General features: G+C 59.1%; 2 protein-coding genes across 3 annotated transcripts; both read right to left on the reverse strand.

Annotated features, from left to right (window-relative positions):
- Positions 1–6,275: 6,275 nt before the first annotated feature.
- KLK10 (kallikrein related peptidase 10) lies at positions 6,276–11,280 on the reverse strand (the record flags this gene model as incomplete). Its single annotated transcript, XM_081106800.1, has 5 exons — positions 6,276–6,428; positions 7,906–8,039; positions 9,180–9,454; positions 10,287–10,461; positions 11,190–11,280. The coding sequence occupies 5 exons, from the start codon at positions 11,278–11,280 to the stop codon at positions 6,276–6,278; spliced, it is 828 nt and encodes a 275-aa protein (XP_080962926.1).
- Positions 11,281–14,027: 2,747 nt separating this feature from the next.
- Positions 14,028–17,495, reverse strand: LOC308530347 (kallikrein-11-like; the record flags this gene model as incomplete). 2 transcript variants are annotated; one of them, XM_081106938.1, is made up of 5 exons in its annotated part: positions 14,028–14,353; positions 15,215–15,351; positions 15,974–16,239; positions 16,654–16,810; positions 17,456–17,495. In XM_081106938.1, 5 exons carry the CDS (start codon positions 17,493–17,495, stop codon positions 14,201–14,203), a joined length of 753 nt encoding a protein of 250 aa, XP_080963064.1. In that variant the 3' UTR covers positions 14,028–14,200. The 2 variants fall into 2 exon arrangements, with proteins under 2 accessions (XP_080963064.1, XP_080963063.1); XM_081106937.1 differs by having other exon boundaries at positions 15,974–16,310; positions 16,650–16,810.
- Positions 17,496–18,990: the final 1,495 nt, after the last annotated feature.

The raw sequence follows: 18,990 nt of genomic DNA on the forward strand, positions 1-18,990 counted from the left end.
CTCCTTCCTCCTCCCTGGGGCCACCCTGTGATTAATTGGGGTTGGGAAATGTCACCGGGGGAGGAGGAAGCCCGGGGGCCTGGCCTGGATGCCTGGAGAGGGAGCCATCCAGGGGGATCCCCTGTTAGAAAGAGCTGACTGCCTGCTGGGCCAGGGCTTGACTACATGGGGAGGGGGGCCGAGGACATGGAATCCTCCTGGGCGTCTCCAAAGAGGGGGAGCCCTCGTTCCCCATGACCTCCAGGTGCCCGATCTACATGCAGGACAGTCAGTGGCCTGAGGGAGGACGAGGGTGAGGAGGAAGATCCCTAAGGCGGGCTCTGGAGTCTTGAATGACCAATGAACAGGAATCCTGCACAGAAATCAGGCTGCAGGCGGGAGAAGCAGCAGGACTCCGAGGCAAGAAGAAGGCGGGATGTGGCTGAGGTGGGGAAAGAAAAAGAAATCAAAGGGAGAGGGAGATAGAGACACAGGAAGATAGAGAGAGAGAGAGAGAGAGAGAGAGAGAGAGAGAGAGAGAGAGAGACTCTGACTCAGACTGAAAGAAGCAGAGACCACAAAGATGTTTGAGAAATACGGTCCCAACGGGATTCACACACACTTGCCATCACCTGCTCCCCTCCTCACATCCTCACACCAGGAGGCCCCCGGTGGCCCACCTGCCTGGAACCAGCGCGTTTCCCTTTCTCTTGTTATCCCCGGATCCTGGCTGAGCGCGGAGAACGTTCACTTGTTGTTGTTTTTCTCATCCATGTCCTCCCTTCTGTTGTCCTTCCCATCACCCCATTCTTGCTGCAGCTCCCCCACACCTTCTCATCTGATGGGCAGCCCAGGAAGGGCCAAGCCCAGGTCTGACTCATCTCTGTGTCCCCAGAATCACCCAGTTCAGGCTGGGCTCCTGGGAGGTTTCAAGGATATGTTAATTGAATGAGTGAATGCTTTTCTTTCCTTATTTTATTTATTTTACTTTATTTTATTATTTATTTTATTTTATTTTTGTATTTATTTTATTTTAATTTATTGTATCTATTTTATTTTAATTTTATTAATATAATTTATTTAATTTTATTTTAGTTTATTTCATTTCATTTTATTTATTGTATTTATTTTATTATTTATTTTATTTCATGTTATTTATTGTATTTATTTTATTTGATTTCATTTCATTTTCTTATTTTATTCTATTGTTTAAGGCCTTGGTCGGCAAACTGGGGCTCGCGAGCCACAGGCGGCTCTTTGGCCCCTTGAGGGTGGCTCTTCCTAAGCCTTAGGAGCACCCTAATTAAGTTAATAACAATGTACCTACCTATATAGTTTAAGTTTAAAAAATTTGGCTCTCAAAAGAAATTTCAATCGTTGTACTGTTGATAGCTGGCTCTGTTGACTCATGAGTTTGCCGACCACTGGTTTAAGGTGTTACAATTAGTAGTACATATGTCTCCTCCCCCCCCCCCCCCCCATTGACCTCCTCCCAGCCTCCCCTATCCCCAGGCACTAGCCCTCTCCACTCCCCCCCGCCCCCGCCCGACACACACACACACACAAACACAGTGTCTTGTGTCTATTGGTTGTGCTTATATGCATACATACAAGTCCTTCAGTTGATCTTTTACCCCTCCCCTCCACCCCTCCCCTGCCTTCCTGCTGTAGTTTCACAGTCTGTTCGATGCTTCTTTGCCTCTATCTACTTTTGCTCAATAGTTTATAATGTTCTTTACATTCCACAAATGAGTGAGGTATTTATCTTTCCTGAACTGGCTTATTTCAGTTAGCATAATGCTCTCCAGTTCCACCCGTGGTGTTGCAAATGGTAAGAGTTCCTTCTTTTTCACAGCAGCGTTTCTTAAGATCCTTCTTTTCCTAGGGAAACTTGAACTCATCCTTCAAGACCCAACCTAAATACCACCTCCTACAGGGAGTCTTCTGTGATTTCTCCTGGTAGAGTCCCTCTTTTCCTCCCCTGAGCACTCACCACCTCTTCCACCTGCCACCAGCCTGGTTGACAAATTGGTCTGGCTTCCCTTTGCATGTCCTCACAAGGACGTAGCAGTCTGGAGCATGAATTCTGGACCTGGACAACCTGGATCCGAACCTCAATGCTGGCAATCACTGGGTGTGTGAACTTGAGCAGGTCCCTGGCCCTCTCTTCGCTGAGGTCGTAGGGGGGTTGATTCACACTTGTGAGGATAGTGTCTGGCACATTGTGAGTATTACACACCTGTGTCTGTCCGTCTCCTACAGAGCCCTGCACTGCTCCCAGGACTGCAGGTGTCTTAGCTCCCTCTCCAGATGAGCACGTCTGGAGACCAAGGACTGAGTACCCACTACGTGCTAAGAGTCATACTAACTGCTTTAAGAGCATCTTGACAGCTGCCTTTATGGACTGTGTACTCTGTACCTGGCAGCTAGGTAAGCATGGCATCTCAATTTCACAGGAAGTGGGTGGAAACTAAGGTAGAGAGTTTAAGTAACCTGCTTAACATAGTAAGTGGTAGAAATGCATGTCCCCTGTCACAGGTGAGCGCCTACGTATCCTTAAAAACCCCGTGCGATGCCTCCTCATCTGAGAAGACTTCCCTGACTCCTTCAAGAGGAGACCTGGGCCCCTCCTCGGGGCACACTGACCCTCTTCCTGTTACAGCATTGATCGATTGGGGTTATTTTTTTTTTTTAATGCAACAGTGTACTGAGTGGCGTCTGTGTGCCAGGCACTGTACCAGGTGCTTAGAAAAACCACCAGGAATAAATCAGACTCCCTGCCCCCATGGACTGGGTATGAGGAGGGAGGGGACACATCATTAGGGAGGAAACAAATATAAATGAGACTAGAAGCCATGTGCATGAAATTCGTGCACGGGTAGGGTCCCTAGGCCTGGCCAGCGATCAGGGCCTATCTGTGGGGCAACCGGTAGGCCCCCGCTGGCACCTGCCTTGGCTGGCCTGGAGCCTGAGGGCAGCTCCTGCATCGAGCATCTGCCCCCTGGTGGTCAGTGCGCATCATAGCGACCGGTAGTTCTGCTGTTTGGTCGATTTACATATTAGGCTTTTATTATATAGGATTTTATTTATTTTTATATATTTCAGAGGGGAGGGGAGAGGGAGAGGTAGAAACATCAATGATGAGAGATAACCATTGATCAGCTGCCTCCTGCATGCCCCCCACTGGGAATCGAACCCACAACCCAGCATGTGCCCTTGACCAGAATTGAACCGGGGACCCTGATGCTCTATCCACTGAGCCAAACCAGTTAGTGCCCAATGCACAAAATTCATGCAAGGGACTCATCCCTCGCAGCCCCTCGCAGCCCCAGCTTCGTCCGGAAGGCCGTCTGGAAGGTCGTCCGGACGGTCATTCTGCTGTCTGGTCTAATTAACGTATTAGCTCTTTATTATATAGGATCGTTTCCGCTATAACGAGGGCTGTGAGAGAAACAAAACAGTGGCTGGGTGACGTGGGGGTGAGCGGGAACCGCCTCAGCCCAGGCCATGCTGGAAGGCCTCCTTGAGGGAACCTTGGAGCCGAGACTTGGATGCCAAGAATGGAAGGCTTGCCTGTCTCCCTGACCTGACCAGCAGCTCCTCAAAAGCAGGGCCGGTCTGATTCATCTCTCGGATGTGACACAGGACAGGATTCAGCAAATACTTGTGGTGTGACTGAAAGGCTGGTGAGCTGCCTTTAAAAATGAATCAAGCCCTGGCTGGTGTGGCTCAGTGGGCTCTGCGTTGTCCATGCACTGAAAGGTCACTGGTTCAGCCCTGACTGGTGTGGCTCAGTGGATAGAGCAGGGGTGGACAAACTTTTTGACTCGAGGGCCACAATGGGTTCTTAAACTGGACCGGAGGGCCGGAACAAAAGCATGGATGGAGTGTTTGTGTGAACTAATATAAATTCAAAGTAAACAACATTACATAAAAGGGTACGGTCTTTTTTTTTTTTAGTTTTATTCATTTCAAACGGGCCGGATCCGGCCCGCGGGCCGTAGTTTGCCCACGGCTGGGATAGAGCGTCGGCCTGCGGACTGAAGGGTCCCGGGTTCGATTCCGGTCAAGGGCCTGTGCCTGGGTTGCGGGCACATCCCCAGTAGAAGGCGTGCAGAAGGCAGCTCTGATCGATGTTTCTCTCTCATCGATGTTTCTAACTCTCTATCCTTCTCCCTTCCTCTCTGTAAAAAATCAGTAAAATATATTTAAAAAAAAATTTTTTTTAAAAAAAGTTGCCGGTTCAATTCCCCGCTCAGGGTACAAACCCGGGTCTCAGGCTCGCTCCTGAAACCTGGGTTTGTACCAGGGGGCGTGCAGGATGCTGCTGATCAATGCTTCTCTCCCACACAGATGTTTCTCTCTCCTCCTTCTCCCTTCCACTCTATCTCATAATCAATAAAAAATATTTTTTTGAGAAATGATTCAAGCCCTAGCAGGTTTGGCTCAGTGGCTAGAGCGTCGGCCTGCGGACTGAAGGGTCCCAGGTTCCATTCCAGTCAAGGCCACATGCCCAGGCTGCAGGCTCCATCCCCAGCAGGGGGCGTGCAGGAGGCAGCCGATCAATGATTCTCTCCCATCATTGATGTTTCTCTCTCTCTCTCCCTCTCCCTCCCTTTCACTCTGAAATCAATAAAAATATTTTTTTTAAAAGAAAACGATTCAAGTTTTTGAGTCCCTGCCCACTTTGCTTCCGATCCTCCCATAACAAACTCAGCTGATGCTTCATGATGGTTTCCTGGGTGTGCTGATGGGAGCTGGGAGGAGTCCGTGCCAGGGACTGTGCACCAGTCGTCTGCGGGGGCAGCGGCCGTGTGGTCACCCCTCTGTTCCCAGCCCAGCACCCGGCCTGCCAGCCAATAAACGCTCAACACACTGGTGTTTGAATGGGGACCCAAGAACCGCCTGTGCTGGATGGAGAATTTCTGTGGCTCACAGGGTCGGCTTACGTTGCCGCTCCAAACGCCAGGCTAAGTGGAGGTGCAAGATCATATATTCGCTGTGCCCACATCCTGTGTATTATCTCCTCCAGGTACAGGAATATTTACACAGAGACAGCTTCAGAGCGAGGCCAAGAGCGCTTCTTCGCCCACTTTCAGAGCAAAAACCTCAAAGCCACCTTGGGACGGGGCAGTGAAGGATGGACTTGAGTTAGGGGCGTTGGATGAGGGGAATGCAGCTCTTGGTTGGTGAAGGGATGCAATTGGCCTGAATACACAGAAAGAGAATTTCCCCTAAATGTCAGAGGGAGGGCTCTTTTCGGGAGCTTAGCAATGAAGGCGAGGAGCGTTCCCCTGGCCTCAGAGGCTGGGATGGAGCCGGGGTGAGGTCTCTCGTGTTCCAGGGGCCCCAGGAAGACAAAGAAGGTATCAAGCGACTAAAAGCCGGGCCAGCTCCTGCTGTGCAGGACCAACTGGTTTTGGGTGGACCCAGGCATGGGACACAATGGGAGGGAGGAAGGAAATGGCTCAGAGATGCTTCATAGAACTTCCGAGGGGGGTGGGCCATGGGATGGTCCCATTGGCCCGGAGGAATGGAGACCCCTGGGGTGTGTGTGTGTGTGTGTGTGAGACAGGATTGGGGACTGCCCTGTGCTCTCCTCTCCGAGACCCAGAGTCACACATGTTGTCACCAGGACCTGTTCACAGATCCTAACACCACATGCCAGGTCATGCTTTCCCGAGAATGACCATCATGATCTACACTAGCGGTTCTCAACCGGTGGGTCGTGACCCCTTTGGGGGTTGAACAACCCTTTCACAGGGGTCACCTAAATACATCCTGCATATCAGATATTTACAGGACGATTCATAACAGCAGCAACATGACAGTGATGAAGTAGCCACGAACATAATTTTATGGTTGGGGGTCCCCACAACATGAGGAACTGTATTAAAGGGTCGCGGCATCAGGAGGGCTGAGAACCGCTGATCTACACACATACACACGCTTTATCATGGTTTGCTCACAACACGTCTACGAGGTAGGCACTTCTTTTTCTTCGTTTTCCAGGTGGAAACGGAAGCCCAGAGAGGTCCCTGGCTTGCCCAAGGGTCACCCAGCAGAGAACGGCCAAGGAAGCCAGGCTGGGTGGCCGATAGCTTCTCTCAGGGACTGGCTTCCCGGCCTCTCTCGGGCTCCCGCGTCCTGCACTCCAGGGGGCAGGAGGAGGAGGAGGAGGCGAGAGGAGAGGTGCTGGCTGGTAAGGATGGGTGGTGGAGCTCTGGACGGGGCGAGGGAGGGGAAGTCCAGCGACTGTACAAGGAAGGATGTGAGATGGGGAAGGAGTCGCGGGGTCAGTTGGAGCGGATGGTCTTCTCGATCCAGGAAGTGTATCTGCAGATCTGAGTGTAGACGGCCGGGTGCTGAGCAGAGCCGCAGGGGTAAACGCCCCAGGACAGGACGCCCTGCAGGGTCTCATCGCAGACCAGGGGGCCGCCGGAGTCACTCTGCGGGGAGGAGGGAGGAGCAGTTGGATACAGGCACCAATGTGAGGGCTGCCGCTTGGGGGGGACTGAGGTCGTGATGGGGGAGAAAGAGGCTGGGATAGAGAGGAGGCTGGAATGGGGCTGGAGTCAGGTATAAAGTGGGGTGGCCTTTGACCGTGGTTTATGGATGTTGGATCCGGAAATGAGAATGGAGGCGTGATGGAGCTGAGATTCTAACTCCTGACAGGGAAGGGGGTGGAGATGGATCTAGAGCAGCGGTTCTCAGCCTGTGGGTCGCGACCCCTTTGGCGGTCGAGCGACCCTTTCACAGGGGTCGCCTAAGACCATCCTGCATATCAGATGTTTTACATGACGATTCATCACAGTAGCAACATGACAGTGATGAAGTAGCAACGAAAATAATTTTATGGTTGGGTCACCGCATGAGGAACTGTATTGAAAGGGCCAGAAGGTTGAGAACCACTGATCTAGAGAGAGAGAGAGAGAGACACAGGGTGAGGGGGCTTAGGAATGACTTGATGGGAGTGAAGTTCAGGATGGCCTGGGAAGGGGGTAGGGCTGGGGACAGGGTTGGACATAAGAAGATGGGCCCAAGGAGGCAGGCTGGGACGTGGGGACCCGAATGAAAAGGGGCGTGTGGCATAAACCTGACCAGCTCAGGGCGGGTGGCGGGGGTGCGGGGGTGGGGGGAGGGCGACAGGGCAGGCCGACTGACGCAGAGACCGCAAGAAACCTCACAGGATGGTCAGATCGCAAATTCCTATCGGGGCAGGTCCTAGCGGGTGGTCGTGCCCCAGGCCTACAGCTCCCTTAGCAAAGATAACAGTCTTCACCTTCGTCAAGGCCTGCCCATCCTTCTCATGCATCTACGATAACGTGCCTTTGAAATGCCAGCGTCATCTTCTTTTCCAACCCCCTGGGCGGAAAAGGGCTGGCACCAGACCGGCGGCCCACAGAGCTCCTTGTGATGGGGGGGCCCCCCGTGCCATCTCTGTACCCTGTACTGTGAGTGTGAGCGGTGAGCTCCCCTGCGCCCACCGATGGGAAAGTATGCAACTCCCATGTTGCTGGGCACCCACTTCCGGAGATTTCCCTGCTGTGTGTCCTCCTGCCTCCTTCATCCACCACCAGATGGATGCGGGGCCACCCTGCTCACTCCTCCCCTTCGATTCTGAACGTACGAAAGAAACGGCCAGGCAGCGTGTCTCCGGAGCATTTTCTCAATCCCTGGAGATCTCGCTGCCAGGCAAGTCCTCAACATTTTGACTCCAATAAACTCATGAGATTGGCATATAGGTTTGGACCAAGTTCTGTTGGCAGGGATGAGGCCGAGGTAGGGGTGGGAGAGGGTTGGGCGGGGGGGATGCTGGGTGGCTGGGTGGCTGGGGGGTTGGGGACAAGGGTGGACCCTCTGCTCCCCCGTCACCTCCCTCTGCCCACTCCCACCGGCCAGAGGCCCTCCCCGGGCAGGCGCTACCTGGCAGGGGTCTTGGCCCTGGTCCAGGCCTGCGCACAGCATGTTGTTGGTGAGGACGCCGGGGTAGAAGACCTCACACTCCCTGGGGCTCAGGATGCTGACCCTGGAGCAGCTCAGGCCCTTGTTGTATTTCACTAAAGTGAGGAAACACCAGGTTCTCCCGGGGTCCAGCCCCAAAGCTCCAGGACCCAGGAGTCCAGACACCCAGACTGTTCCCATCCCAGGCCCCAGGCCCCAGCCCCTCCTCCCTCAGACCCAGGGGTCCAGGCCCCCAGCCCCTCCTCCCTCAGACCCAGGAGTCCGGACTCCCAGCCCCTCCTCCCTCAGACCCAGGAGCCCAGGCCCCCAGTGCCTCCTCCCTCAGACCCAGGAGTCCAGGCCCCCAGCCCCTCCTCCCTCAGACCCAGGAGTCCAGGCCCCCAGCCCCTCCTCCCTCAGACCCAGGAGCCCAGGCCCCCATCCCCTCCTCCCTCAGACCCAGGGGTCCAGGCCCCCATCCCCTCCTCCCTCAGACCCAGGGGTCCAGGCCCCCAGCCCCTCCTCCCTCAGACCCAGGAGCCCAGGCCCCCAGCCCCTCCTCCCTCAGACCCAGGGGTCCAGACTCCCAGCCCCTCCTCCCTCAGACCCAGGAGCCCAGGCCCCCATCCCCTCCTGCCTCAGACACAGGAGCCCAGGCCCCCATCCTCTCCTCCCTCAGACCCAGGGGTCCAGACTCCCAGCCCCTCCTCACTCAGACCCAGGAGTCCAGGCCCCCAGCCCCTCCTCCCTCAGACCCAGGGGTCCAGACTCCCAGCCCCTCCTCACTCAGACCCAGGAGTCCAGGCCCCCAGCCCCTCCTCCTTCAGACCCAGGAGTCCAGGCCCCCAGCCCCTCCTCTCTCAGACCCAGGAGCCCAGGCCCCCATCCCCTCCTCCCTCAGACCCAGGGGTCCAGGCCCCCATCCCCTCCTCCCTCAGACCCAGGGGTCCAGGCCCCCAGCCCCTCCTCCCTCAGACCCAGGGGTCCAGACTCCCAGCCCCTCCTCACTCAGACCCAGGAGTCCAGGCCCCCAGCCCCTCCTCCCTCAGACCCAGGAGCCCAGGCCCCAGGCTCCTCCTCCCTCAGACCCAGGGGTCCAGACTCCCAGGCCCTCCTCCCTCAGACCCAGGGGTCCAGGCCCCCAGCCCCTCCTCCCTCAGACCCAGGAGTCCAGCCCCCCGACCCCTCCTCCCTCAGACCCAGGGGTCCAGACTCCCAGCCCCTCTTGCCCAAGACACAGGGCCCTCAGCTCTTGCCTCTTCGGTGGGCTGTGGTGCCCCAGCCAGCCACCTGGCACTGGTCTCCAGGCTGGGCGCAGCGGTAGGGCAGGCGCAGGGTCTGGACGCGTGACCCGAGTACAGCCGGCCTGGCCAGCTTCAGCAGCATGAGGTCGTGGTCATCGGTGCGTCTCGGCAGGATGGGGCCCGAGCCGTGGTGGTACTTGGGGTGCACGATAAAGCGAGTGGTTCTTCGGAGCTGCTCCCCCTGGAGAAGCAGCAGGTGGTCATCCCCAACGCGGGCCCACAGCTGCCTGGGGAGGGAAGAGCCGTGTGGAGGCAAAGCCTTTGTAGAGGCTGAAACAGGACTCTGAGTCCCTGGGAGGAGGGTACAGGCAGTGGGGTGGGGGTAGACTCCTGGATCCTAGAAGGGGATCTGAAGGAGGAGGGGCTGGGAGCCTGGACCCCTGGGTCTGAGGGAGGAGGGGCTGGGGGCCTGGACTCCTGGGTCTGAGGGAGGAGGGGCTGGGGGCCTGGAGTCCTGGGTCTGAGGGAGGAGGGGCTGGGGGCCTGGACTCCTGGGTCTGAGGGAGGAGGGGCTGGGGGCCTGGAGTCCTGGGTCTGAGGGAGGAGGGGCTGGGGGCCTGGAGTCCTGGGTCTGAGGGAGGAGGGGTGGGGGCCTGGACCCCTGGGTCTGAGGGAGGAGGGGCTGGGAGCCTGGACCCCTGGGTCTGAGGGAGGAGGGGCTGGGGGCCTGGACCCCTGGGTCTGAGGGAGGAGGAGTGAGCGGAAGAGAGGAGAGCTGGGGACATGGGAGGGTCCCCCCACTTTTCTGCCTCCCTCAATAGGGACTCATGAGCTGGACCATTTCTTTTAGTGCGAAATCCCTTGGCCGCTGTCTGTGGCACACAGCTCTCTGCACCTACATGGAACCCACGGGCAATCCTGTGGACGGAGGTGATGGATGGGCCCAGAAATGCTGAGAAGGGCCACACTGCCCCCTGGCGGCCACCGCGCAGACCATCGCGGAACTAACCCCACGTGGAGCCGGGAGAGCACCCGCCCCTCCAACGCCCCAGGCCTCCCGCCCCCTCCCTCGGGCCCGCCTCCCCCGCGCCCCCCGCGCCGCCCCGAGGAGCTCCCTACTTGTTGTTCCCGCAGTGCGCGGCCGTGAGCACCCAGCTCTTGTCCACCAGGACCCCCGCGCAGTGGAACGAGAGGCCGTTGAACAGGGAGACCTGCCAGGGCTGCGAGCCGCGCGCGCACGGGGCGCCAGAGACCTCGAGGTCCCAGGCCGTGGCGTTTTGGGGGGACACCGCCTCTGCAGATGGGGGGCGGGAGGTGGCGATCAGAGCAGGCCGCGCAGGGCAAGGGCGGGGTTTGGGGTCCGAGCGCGGCCGCGGGACGGAGCAGGGGGCGGGGCGGAGGGGCGCGCGCAGCCAGAACCGGGGAGACAGTGGGAAGTAGGGGCGCGGGGTGCGTCCTGCGGGAACCTGAGGGAAGTGGGCGAAGGAAAGGGGCGTGAAAGGGGAAGAAGGCGGGACCGGGCGGAGTGGAGAAAGGGGACCCGGCAGGGTCTGGAGGGGCTGGGGCGGAGCGGGCGGGGCCAGGACGCGGGGCGCGGTCGGCGAGGGGTAGGCGTGGGAATCACGCCACGGGCAGGAGAAGGGGGCTGAGGCCAGACTTGGGATCGAACGGGGCGGCATGAGGAGGGACCGGGACCCTACAGAGCCGGAGTGAGCGGACCGGATCAGCACCCGGCGGAGTGAGCGGACCGGATCTGCACCCGGCGGAGTTAGGGGCGAAGAGAGGACGCGGGAAGGGAAAGGGAGGAGGGGGGCCGCGGGCGGCATGCGGGGCGGGGCCGGGCCGGGGCGCGGCCTCCCGGGCGCAGCTAGACGAGGGGGCGCGGCTGGGCGTGGGGCCCGCTCGGGACCGCTGGCTGCGCGCGGGGTCCCCGGGCCGGGCGGGTGCGGGGGTGGGTAGTGAGAGCTCCTTCGCCCGTCGCCCGGTCTCCGCGCCTCCTACGAGCCCTGACCCCCGCCTCACCCCAAAATTGCGCCATCAGCAGCGGCAGCAGCAGCTTGGCCGGGACCCGGGCGCCCGAGGCGGCGGGGAGGTGGAGGTGCTGGGGTCTCATGGCCTGGACCTGGGCTGGAAAGGGCGGAGGGAGCGGGGCGCGCTGGTTAAAACAGGTGCCCTAACCAAGACCCTCATCCTGCCGCGCCCTTTGGCAAGCCAGCCCCCCACCTCGCCCCCCTCCAGCCCGCGGGACCCTTGTAACCTGAGGCCACAACCCCAGGGGCGGGCGGAGTAGCCATTCGGGCCGGGACAGCGGTCATGGGCGCAATTATCTTAATGATGCTCTGGCTGCGCCCTCCTGCGCCCGCCCGCGGGGAGCGCGCTCCTGGCGGGGCTGCCCCGGCTGCCCGCCCATCGGTGCGTGGGGGCTGCGCTTCCTTCCCAGCCAGGCTGGGGGTCTGGAGGGAAACCAGGCTCCCGCCGGGCTCCGGCCTGGGATTCGGGGTCCCTAACCAGAGTGAGAGGTGCATCTGACCTCACCTGGTTGTCGTGGAGAAGGAGGTGGTGACCCAGAGCGCTTCTGCTTGTCGTGCGGGCCGCTGGATCCTCTGCCCAGGGACCCCTGGCCAGGCCTTCCCTTTTAACCTCCGAGAGCCCGGAAACTTCCCCACCCTGCCCCTGGGGCCCGCGCCCCCTCCTTTTCCCTCTCCCTAATTAGACTTGGGCGCGGCTGGCATCCAACCCGGGCCCCAGATTCCTGCTCTGGGAGGGGCCCGGGAATACAGGCTTCTCCCAGTGCCCAAGACACCCTTGTGGGGACCTGGCTTCCTTGGGGATTTCCCTACGTCTCATTGTTCCAGGGAGTCTTCCCAGATGGGGGGAGAGGATGCCTGGGGAGCCTGAGGGTGGCGGGGACCAGAAGAGAAGAGCATAAACAGGGAGCTGAGGACAATAAATAAATAGGGAGATGCATACCTGGGTGACCAGGTAAGGAAAGCCAGCAGGCTGCCAGGGAGAGGGGGAGGCAGAGATAAGAGAGGTTCAAGGACAGCGTAGGAGCCTCAGAGACACTCACAGACACAAAACAGGAAAAGGAAAAGGGGGAGATGGAGGAAGACAAGACCCAGGGGGATGCTCTGTGATGGAGTCCACCCCCACCCCGCCCCACTGCAGCCAGGGCAGTGGACTTCCTGTGTGTGTCCCCAGTAACCAAGCCCGGGTGTTAGGGGAGGGAGGCAGGCACGCCCTGCCCTCCCCATGTGTGGTCCCCTCACACCCTCCCTGCCCTCCGTGTGTCTGCAGGTGACAGGCAGGCCCATGAATCACCGGAGGCTGCCAGGGGTGTTCACATGAGCTCAGCCAACTTCCTCATTTCGGGTGAGGAATGGGAGGCTCAGAGAGGGCCGTGACTCAGGGGAGGTCACGCAGCAAGTCCGCCTAACAACCAGGAGGCCCCAGTTCCAGCTCCAGGCAGGCGGGCGGGCTCTTCCTCCTCATGCCGGCTACCTCCCTTGCCAGGAGAGCAGAACCCTGGGAAAGAGGCCGGGTGCTGGGCTATCGACCCAGCAACTTCTCCAGGGAGGAGGGAGTTCCTTCCAGAGGCCGTGCGGCTCTGCGTTGTCCACTCGAACTTCCTGCAGCTGCACGGTGCTGCCCAACAGGGCGGCCACGGGCCACATGTGGCCATACCACACTGGCGATGTGTCACCTGGGACGGAAGAATGGCATTTCTGCTTTCATGTAATCTTCATTTAGAGTCACACCCGGCCAGTGTGGCTCAGTGGTCGGGCGTCGACCCATGCCCCACGAGGTCTCGGGTTCGATTCCTGGTCAGGACACATGCCCAGGTTTCAGGCTCCATCCCCATTGGGGGCCGTGCAGGAGGCAGCTGATCAGTGTTTCTCTCTCAAGGACGTTTCCGGCTCCCTCCCTTCCCAACTCTGTAAAAATCCACGAAAACGTATTTTTTAAAAGGCGCACGTGGTCAGTGGCGAACGGATTGGCTTGCGGGGGTCTCAGGGGACTAGCTACCTCTCACGGAGGTTGGAAACAAAACAACGAGCACTCCCTTTTGTTCAGTCTTCGCTATGTGCACGCAGACTGACCTCACGTGCTGGGGTACAAGGCGTATGCACGGCTTGACAGCTAAGGAAACCGAGGCGGTAGGGCTCCGTGAAGATATCACCCCTGTTTCAGACTCCTGGCTTTTCTACTTGCTGGCTGTGTGACAATGAGCCAGTGACTCCATTTCACTGTGTCTCGGGCTCCTCGTCTGCAAATAGGTATAATAATAACAATAATAATCATAATCCTATAGAATAAAAAAATATGCTAATTAGCCGTTACACCCTGAGGTGTAACGACCAAGCGCGTCACGACCAGATCATGGATCAGCAAGTGGTTGGGCCAGGGAGGTACAAGCGGGCTGTGGAGAGCTACAGGAGGGGGCAGGGCAGCAAGCTACAAGGCGGGGAGGCGGGAGGGGGGAGCTACAGGAGGGTGACATTGACCTACTGGCTACAAGGGGGTGGCAGAGAGCTATAGGATGGGGCAGGGCAACAAGCTATGGGGGGGGGGGGCTGGGGGGAGCTACAGGAGGGCAGCGCACGGATTTGTGCACAGGGCTACTAGTAATAATAATAATCCTAGCACGACCTCCTTAGGCATTGGTGCAGGGTACGTGACAGGGAAAAGCCCTATGGGCCGGGGTCTGGCACCCAGGTAAGCACTCAGGCGAGCCATCCATGTACTAAACATTTATTGAAATCTCGTGCCAGGAACTGTCTTTGGGCCTGGGATACAATAGCGAACCAAACAGCTACCAAACAACCACCCCCAGACTCCCAGGTTAATGAATTCCGGTCTCATCCGTTCCAACAAGTTGCTTATTGCGCTTCGGCGTCTGTCTAGCCCAGGACGCCCCCGGGGACGCGTGAAGGGGCCCTGGCCGGGCTTGGGCTTCGTCAGGAGCAGAAGGAACAGGCGCCACGTCACCACGCGTGGACGGGGCGTGGGTGAGGCTGGCGAGCTGGTGCCGGCTAGTTGTTCTTCATCGTCTCGTGAATCCAGTCCACGTACTTGCAGACCTTTGTGTAGACGCCAGGCTTTCTGCTGACGGCACAGGGGTCCTGCCCCCAAGAGATGATGCCTTGCAGGGACCCATTGCAGACCAGCGGGCCTCCGGAGTCACCCTGGGGACCGGGAGAGAGAAGACCCATCAGCGGGAATGAGAGGCCTTGGGGGAGGGGAAGGTGCTGGGTGTGGGTTTAGGGTCATGGTTCTCCACCTTCTGGCCCTTTCAATACAGTTCCTCATGTGGTCACCCCAACCGTAAAATTATTTTCGTTGCTACTTCATCACTGTCATGTTGCTACTGTGATGAATCGTCATGTAAATATCTGATATGCAGGATGGTCTTAGGCGACTCCTGTGAAAGGGTCGTTCGACCGCCAAAGGGGTCACGACCCACAGGCTGAGAACCGCTGGGTTAGGGAGAGATGGGGATGGGGTGCGGTTAGGAGGGTGGAGTCGGAGGAAGGGGGTGGGGATGAGACTGGAGTTATGGGTAAGAACCAAGATGGAGGTTAGGGTTGAAAATGGAGTTGGGGCCCGACCCACATGGCTCAGTGGTTGAGCTCCCATCTATGAACCAGGAGGTCACGGTTCAATTCCCGGTCAAGGGCACATGCCCAGTTTTGTGGGCTCCATCCCCCAGTGTGGGGCGTGCAGGAGGCAGCCCATCTGTGGTTCTCTCTCATCATTGATGTTTCTCTCTCTCTCTCTCTCCCTCCCTCCCTCCCTTCCTCTCTGAAATCAATAAAAACATATTTAAAGAAAAAGAAAACGGATTTGGGCATGGTTGGGGTGGGCATAGGGAACCGGAGATGGAGATGGGTTTGGGGCAGCCGAGGGCATGGGCAGGGGCTGGGGGTAGAGCTGGGATGAGACTGGGAGAGGGGCAGGTGCCCGGCGCCGTGTGAGGGAAGAGGTGGGGGTGGCGGGTGTCGATGAGGACACATCAGAGGCTGGAGACCCAGGCCCTGCCCTCTGACCTGGCAGGAGTCCTTGCCTTCCTCCCGCACGCTGGCACACACCATGGTCTCCGTGATGTTACCCGGGTAGGCGTTCTCACACTCCTTGTGGTCAATGATGGTGATGTTGGCACATCGCAAGGTCTGGGGCAGGCGCACTGTGGAAGCGGAAGGAAGGGGTGTGGACAATGAGAGCCTCCTGGCTCCGTGCCCCGCACTGCAGGGCTCGCTCTGAACCCAGTCCCTGCGCTGGCGGACAGCCAGCTCGTCTCTCCGCTGGTAACAACAACAACTATCATTGCTCGAGACCAGTGGTCGGCAAACTCATGAGTCCACGGAGCCAAATATCAACAGGACAACGATTGAAATTTCTTTTGAGAGCCCAATTTTTTAAACGGAAACTATATAGGCAGGTACCTTGTTATTCACTTAATTAGGGTCCTCCTAAGGCTTCGGAAGAGCCACACTCAAGGGGCCAAAGAGCCGCATGTGGCTCGAGAGCCAGGGGTCTAGACACAGGGCCTCTAACCCAGCCCTGGTGGGTGGGTGTGATGGTTCTCATTTCATAGAGAAAAACCAAGGTGGACAGAGGTGACTCCGCTTGCCTACGGTCTCCACCCACATCTCCTGTCACCTGATCCCACCCCTGACACCCAAAGGTAGCCCCCTCGTTGATCACTAGGACTCATTTGGGAAGGTTCTTCCGGTCTCCCGCCGTTCCTTCCTCGGTGGCGACCACCCTGCCCCCACCGCGCCCCCGCCCCCCCGTGGAGCTCCTACACTGGGGGCTGGACGTGGTGCCCCAGCCGGAGATGAGGCAGCGGGTGCCTGGGGTGACACAGCGCGACGACAGGGTGAGGGGGCGCACGGCCCAGGTGATGATGGCGGGCGACGCCAACTTCACCAGCATGATGTCATTGCGGTGGTCCTTGTTGGGGACGCTGTTGTCAAAGTCCGGGTGGGGGAAGGACTCGGTGGCCCTTCGGGTCTGCTCCCAGCCATCATGTCGCTGAAGGTGGTGCATCCCCAGGTGGACTATGTATTGGCTGAGGTGGGAGAGATGGTGGTCAGAGGTGGAAGGAGAAGGAGAGATGGGAGGTGGGGCCAGAGGCATGGGGTTGGGGGTGGAGACATGAGGGCACCTTGAAGGAATGAAGGACCACATGTCCACTTCCAACCTCAGCTCTGGGTCCCATCGAAACCCCCTTCCAAACTACATCCTCACCCAGCACCCAGCACCCAGCTCCGTACCCAACCCCGTCCCAGTTCCGACGTCGTCCATCCCTCCCTCCTCGATCCCCAGTGGCTGCCCATCACCAACGCCAACTCAGCCCCACCTCTGTGCCCATCTCCACCCCACCTGTCTCACCCCATGCACATTCGCCCCATCACCAAGCCCCTCTCCATGCAAATTTCCATCTCCAGCCCCCTCCCGGCCCCGCCCCGGCCCCCGCACCCACGGCTTGAGGCAGTGAGCCGCTGTCAGGAGCCATTTGGGGGCGACGAGGGTTGCCCCACAGAGCAGACGTGTCTTCTGGAACAGAACCACCTGCCAGGGCTGGGAATGAGGACGACACTCGTACCCCTTGATGATCCTGGTCTCTCCCCCTACATGCCCTGGAGGGGGTGGGGGCAAAAGAGGGGGCTCAGGCATGAGAGGACTCCCAGGAGAGAGGGAGTAGGGGGGTGTCTGGGCTCCCCCGCCTGGTGTCCCGCTGGGATGCACTGGATGGACAGGCCGGGCATTGAATGATTGACATAGCGGTTGGCCAATAGCCACTGTCCTGAGCTCTTTGCCCCCCACTCTAGCCCGCTGCCCTGGCCCCTCCCCTGGGACCCTCCTGGGCCTCCTCCCCATTCTAGCATCTAATACCACGATGGCGAACCTATGACACCTGTGTCAGAGGTGACACGCGAACTCATTTTTTTGGTTGATTTTTCTTTGTTAAATGGCATTTAAATATATAAGATAAATATCAAAAATATAAATCTTTTGTTTTACTATGGCTGCAAAAATCAAAAAATTTCTATATGTGACACGGCACCAGAGTTAAGTTAGGGTTTTTCAAAATGCTGACACGCCGAGCTCAAAAGGTTCGCCATCACTGCCCTAACACCTGCTGCGGCCAAGGACCTCCAGGGCCTCATTCTGGCTCGCAGATCCCTTCCGATGCCCCCTCTGGGTTATTCTCGACGCAGAGGGTTGGGGGACGCTGGAGGTTTGAGAGGGAGGCCCCTGCCCTTCCCCATCGCCTACCGTACCTGTCGCCAGAGCCAGCATGATTAATGGCAGAATCGTCATGGCCTGGAGCGGTGGGTGGGGGGAGGAGGGCAGGCCCCAGGTGCTTCTGGAAGCAAGGAGGGGGCCAAGTGGGGAGACCGCGGGCGGGTTCCTGCCCCTTCCTCTCTCCCTTGCCTGCTCTGACCATCCCCAGGGAGAAACGACAGGGCTGGCAGGATGCCCTGCGCTCTGTCCTCACAGCACCCTGACCTCTGGGCCTTGACATGAATCTTTGGAGGGACCAGATCTCAGATAGAAGCTGCTGGCGGCCAAGGAGGATGTGGACGTGGCCGGGGGAGGCTTTGCCCCATGTCACGTCGACCTCTGAACCCCGGACACGCCCCTCCTCCCCCCCCCAGGTCCCTTTCAGAGCAGGTTTTCTCCTGAGAGCCGGTCGGGCCCCAGCAGCTTGGGGCAGGACGGGAAAGGGTCTTGGCACCATTGAGAAACCACCCAGGGGGACATGGGCTTCTGGGAGTGCGGGGGGGGGGGGGGTTGGGGGGGCCTCAGCTGGGGATGGTGTTTGGGACCCTGTCCTGCTGCACCCCAGCCCCTGCGAAGGGCACCTGGACTGAGCTGGGGGCGGGGGGGGGGGGGGGGACGGGACAGGAAGAGCCTGTGTCCTCAGCTGCCCTGGCCGACAGGGGCAGAGGTGGAGGGCTGGACTCGGGGACAGAGGCCGGGGCCAGCAGTCACGGAGGTTGGCGGCAGCCGGTTGGAGAGGCAGAGAGAAGCAGAGAGCCTCTCCGCCACCCCCGCCCCCCCCGCCCCCCCCCCCCCGCCCCACCCGCCACCCCAAGCCTAGGACAGACCAGAGGGAGAAACAGTGCCAAGACCAGAAGGCCCAGTGCTCTGTCTGGTACCACCTGGATGCCTGGGGGTCGGGGTGGGGGGGGTCGGGGGGGGGGCACTTCTTTTCCCTCCCAGACTCACAGGCTCTGGAGCTGGGGCTCCCGGGACCCACGGTGGTGGTGGTGGTGGTGGTGGTGGCGGCTGTGACAGGCTGGGACAGGCTGGGTCGGAGCGCGAGGCACCAGGCAGGCAGTCGGAGGGGGGTGGCCCCATGACTGGGCCTCCCAGCCCTGCCTTATTGCCTTGGGGGCGGGGTGTGTGGGGGGGCCCTACCCAGACAGGCGCAGGGCCTGCCCGCCTGCCAGCCTCTGTCACCTCTCCAAGGCCCTCTTCTCTCTGCTGCTCACGGTCCCTCCAGCTGGTGCATCCACCTGCCTGCCTGCATCCTGCCCTGTCACTCAGCCTCCCTCTCCGCCTCTGTGGCCGGCCGCCTCGCCGCCGTAATTCTGCGTGCCTGTCGTTTCTCTGTGTCTGCGAGACTGCCTTTCTCTCTCCCACTGCCTCTGTTTGCATCTCCCAGGCTCCGTCCTTCTTGGAGCTTGTCTCTGCCTCCCTCCATCCCTCCCTACTCGCTCTGTCTGTCTTTCCCTTTCTCTCCCTCTGTCTCTCAACCCCTCTTCTATCTCATCTCCTCTTGGGCCTGCCCCGCCCTCCCTCCCCACAG

Source organism: Myotis nattereri (assembly GCF_964212035.1).
Source record: "Myotis nattereri genome assembly, chromosome: 15".
NCBI lineage: Eukaryota > Metazoa > Chordata > Mammalia > Chiroptera > Vespertilionidae > Myotis > Myotis nattereri.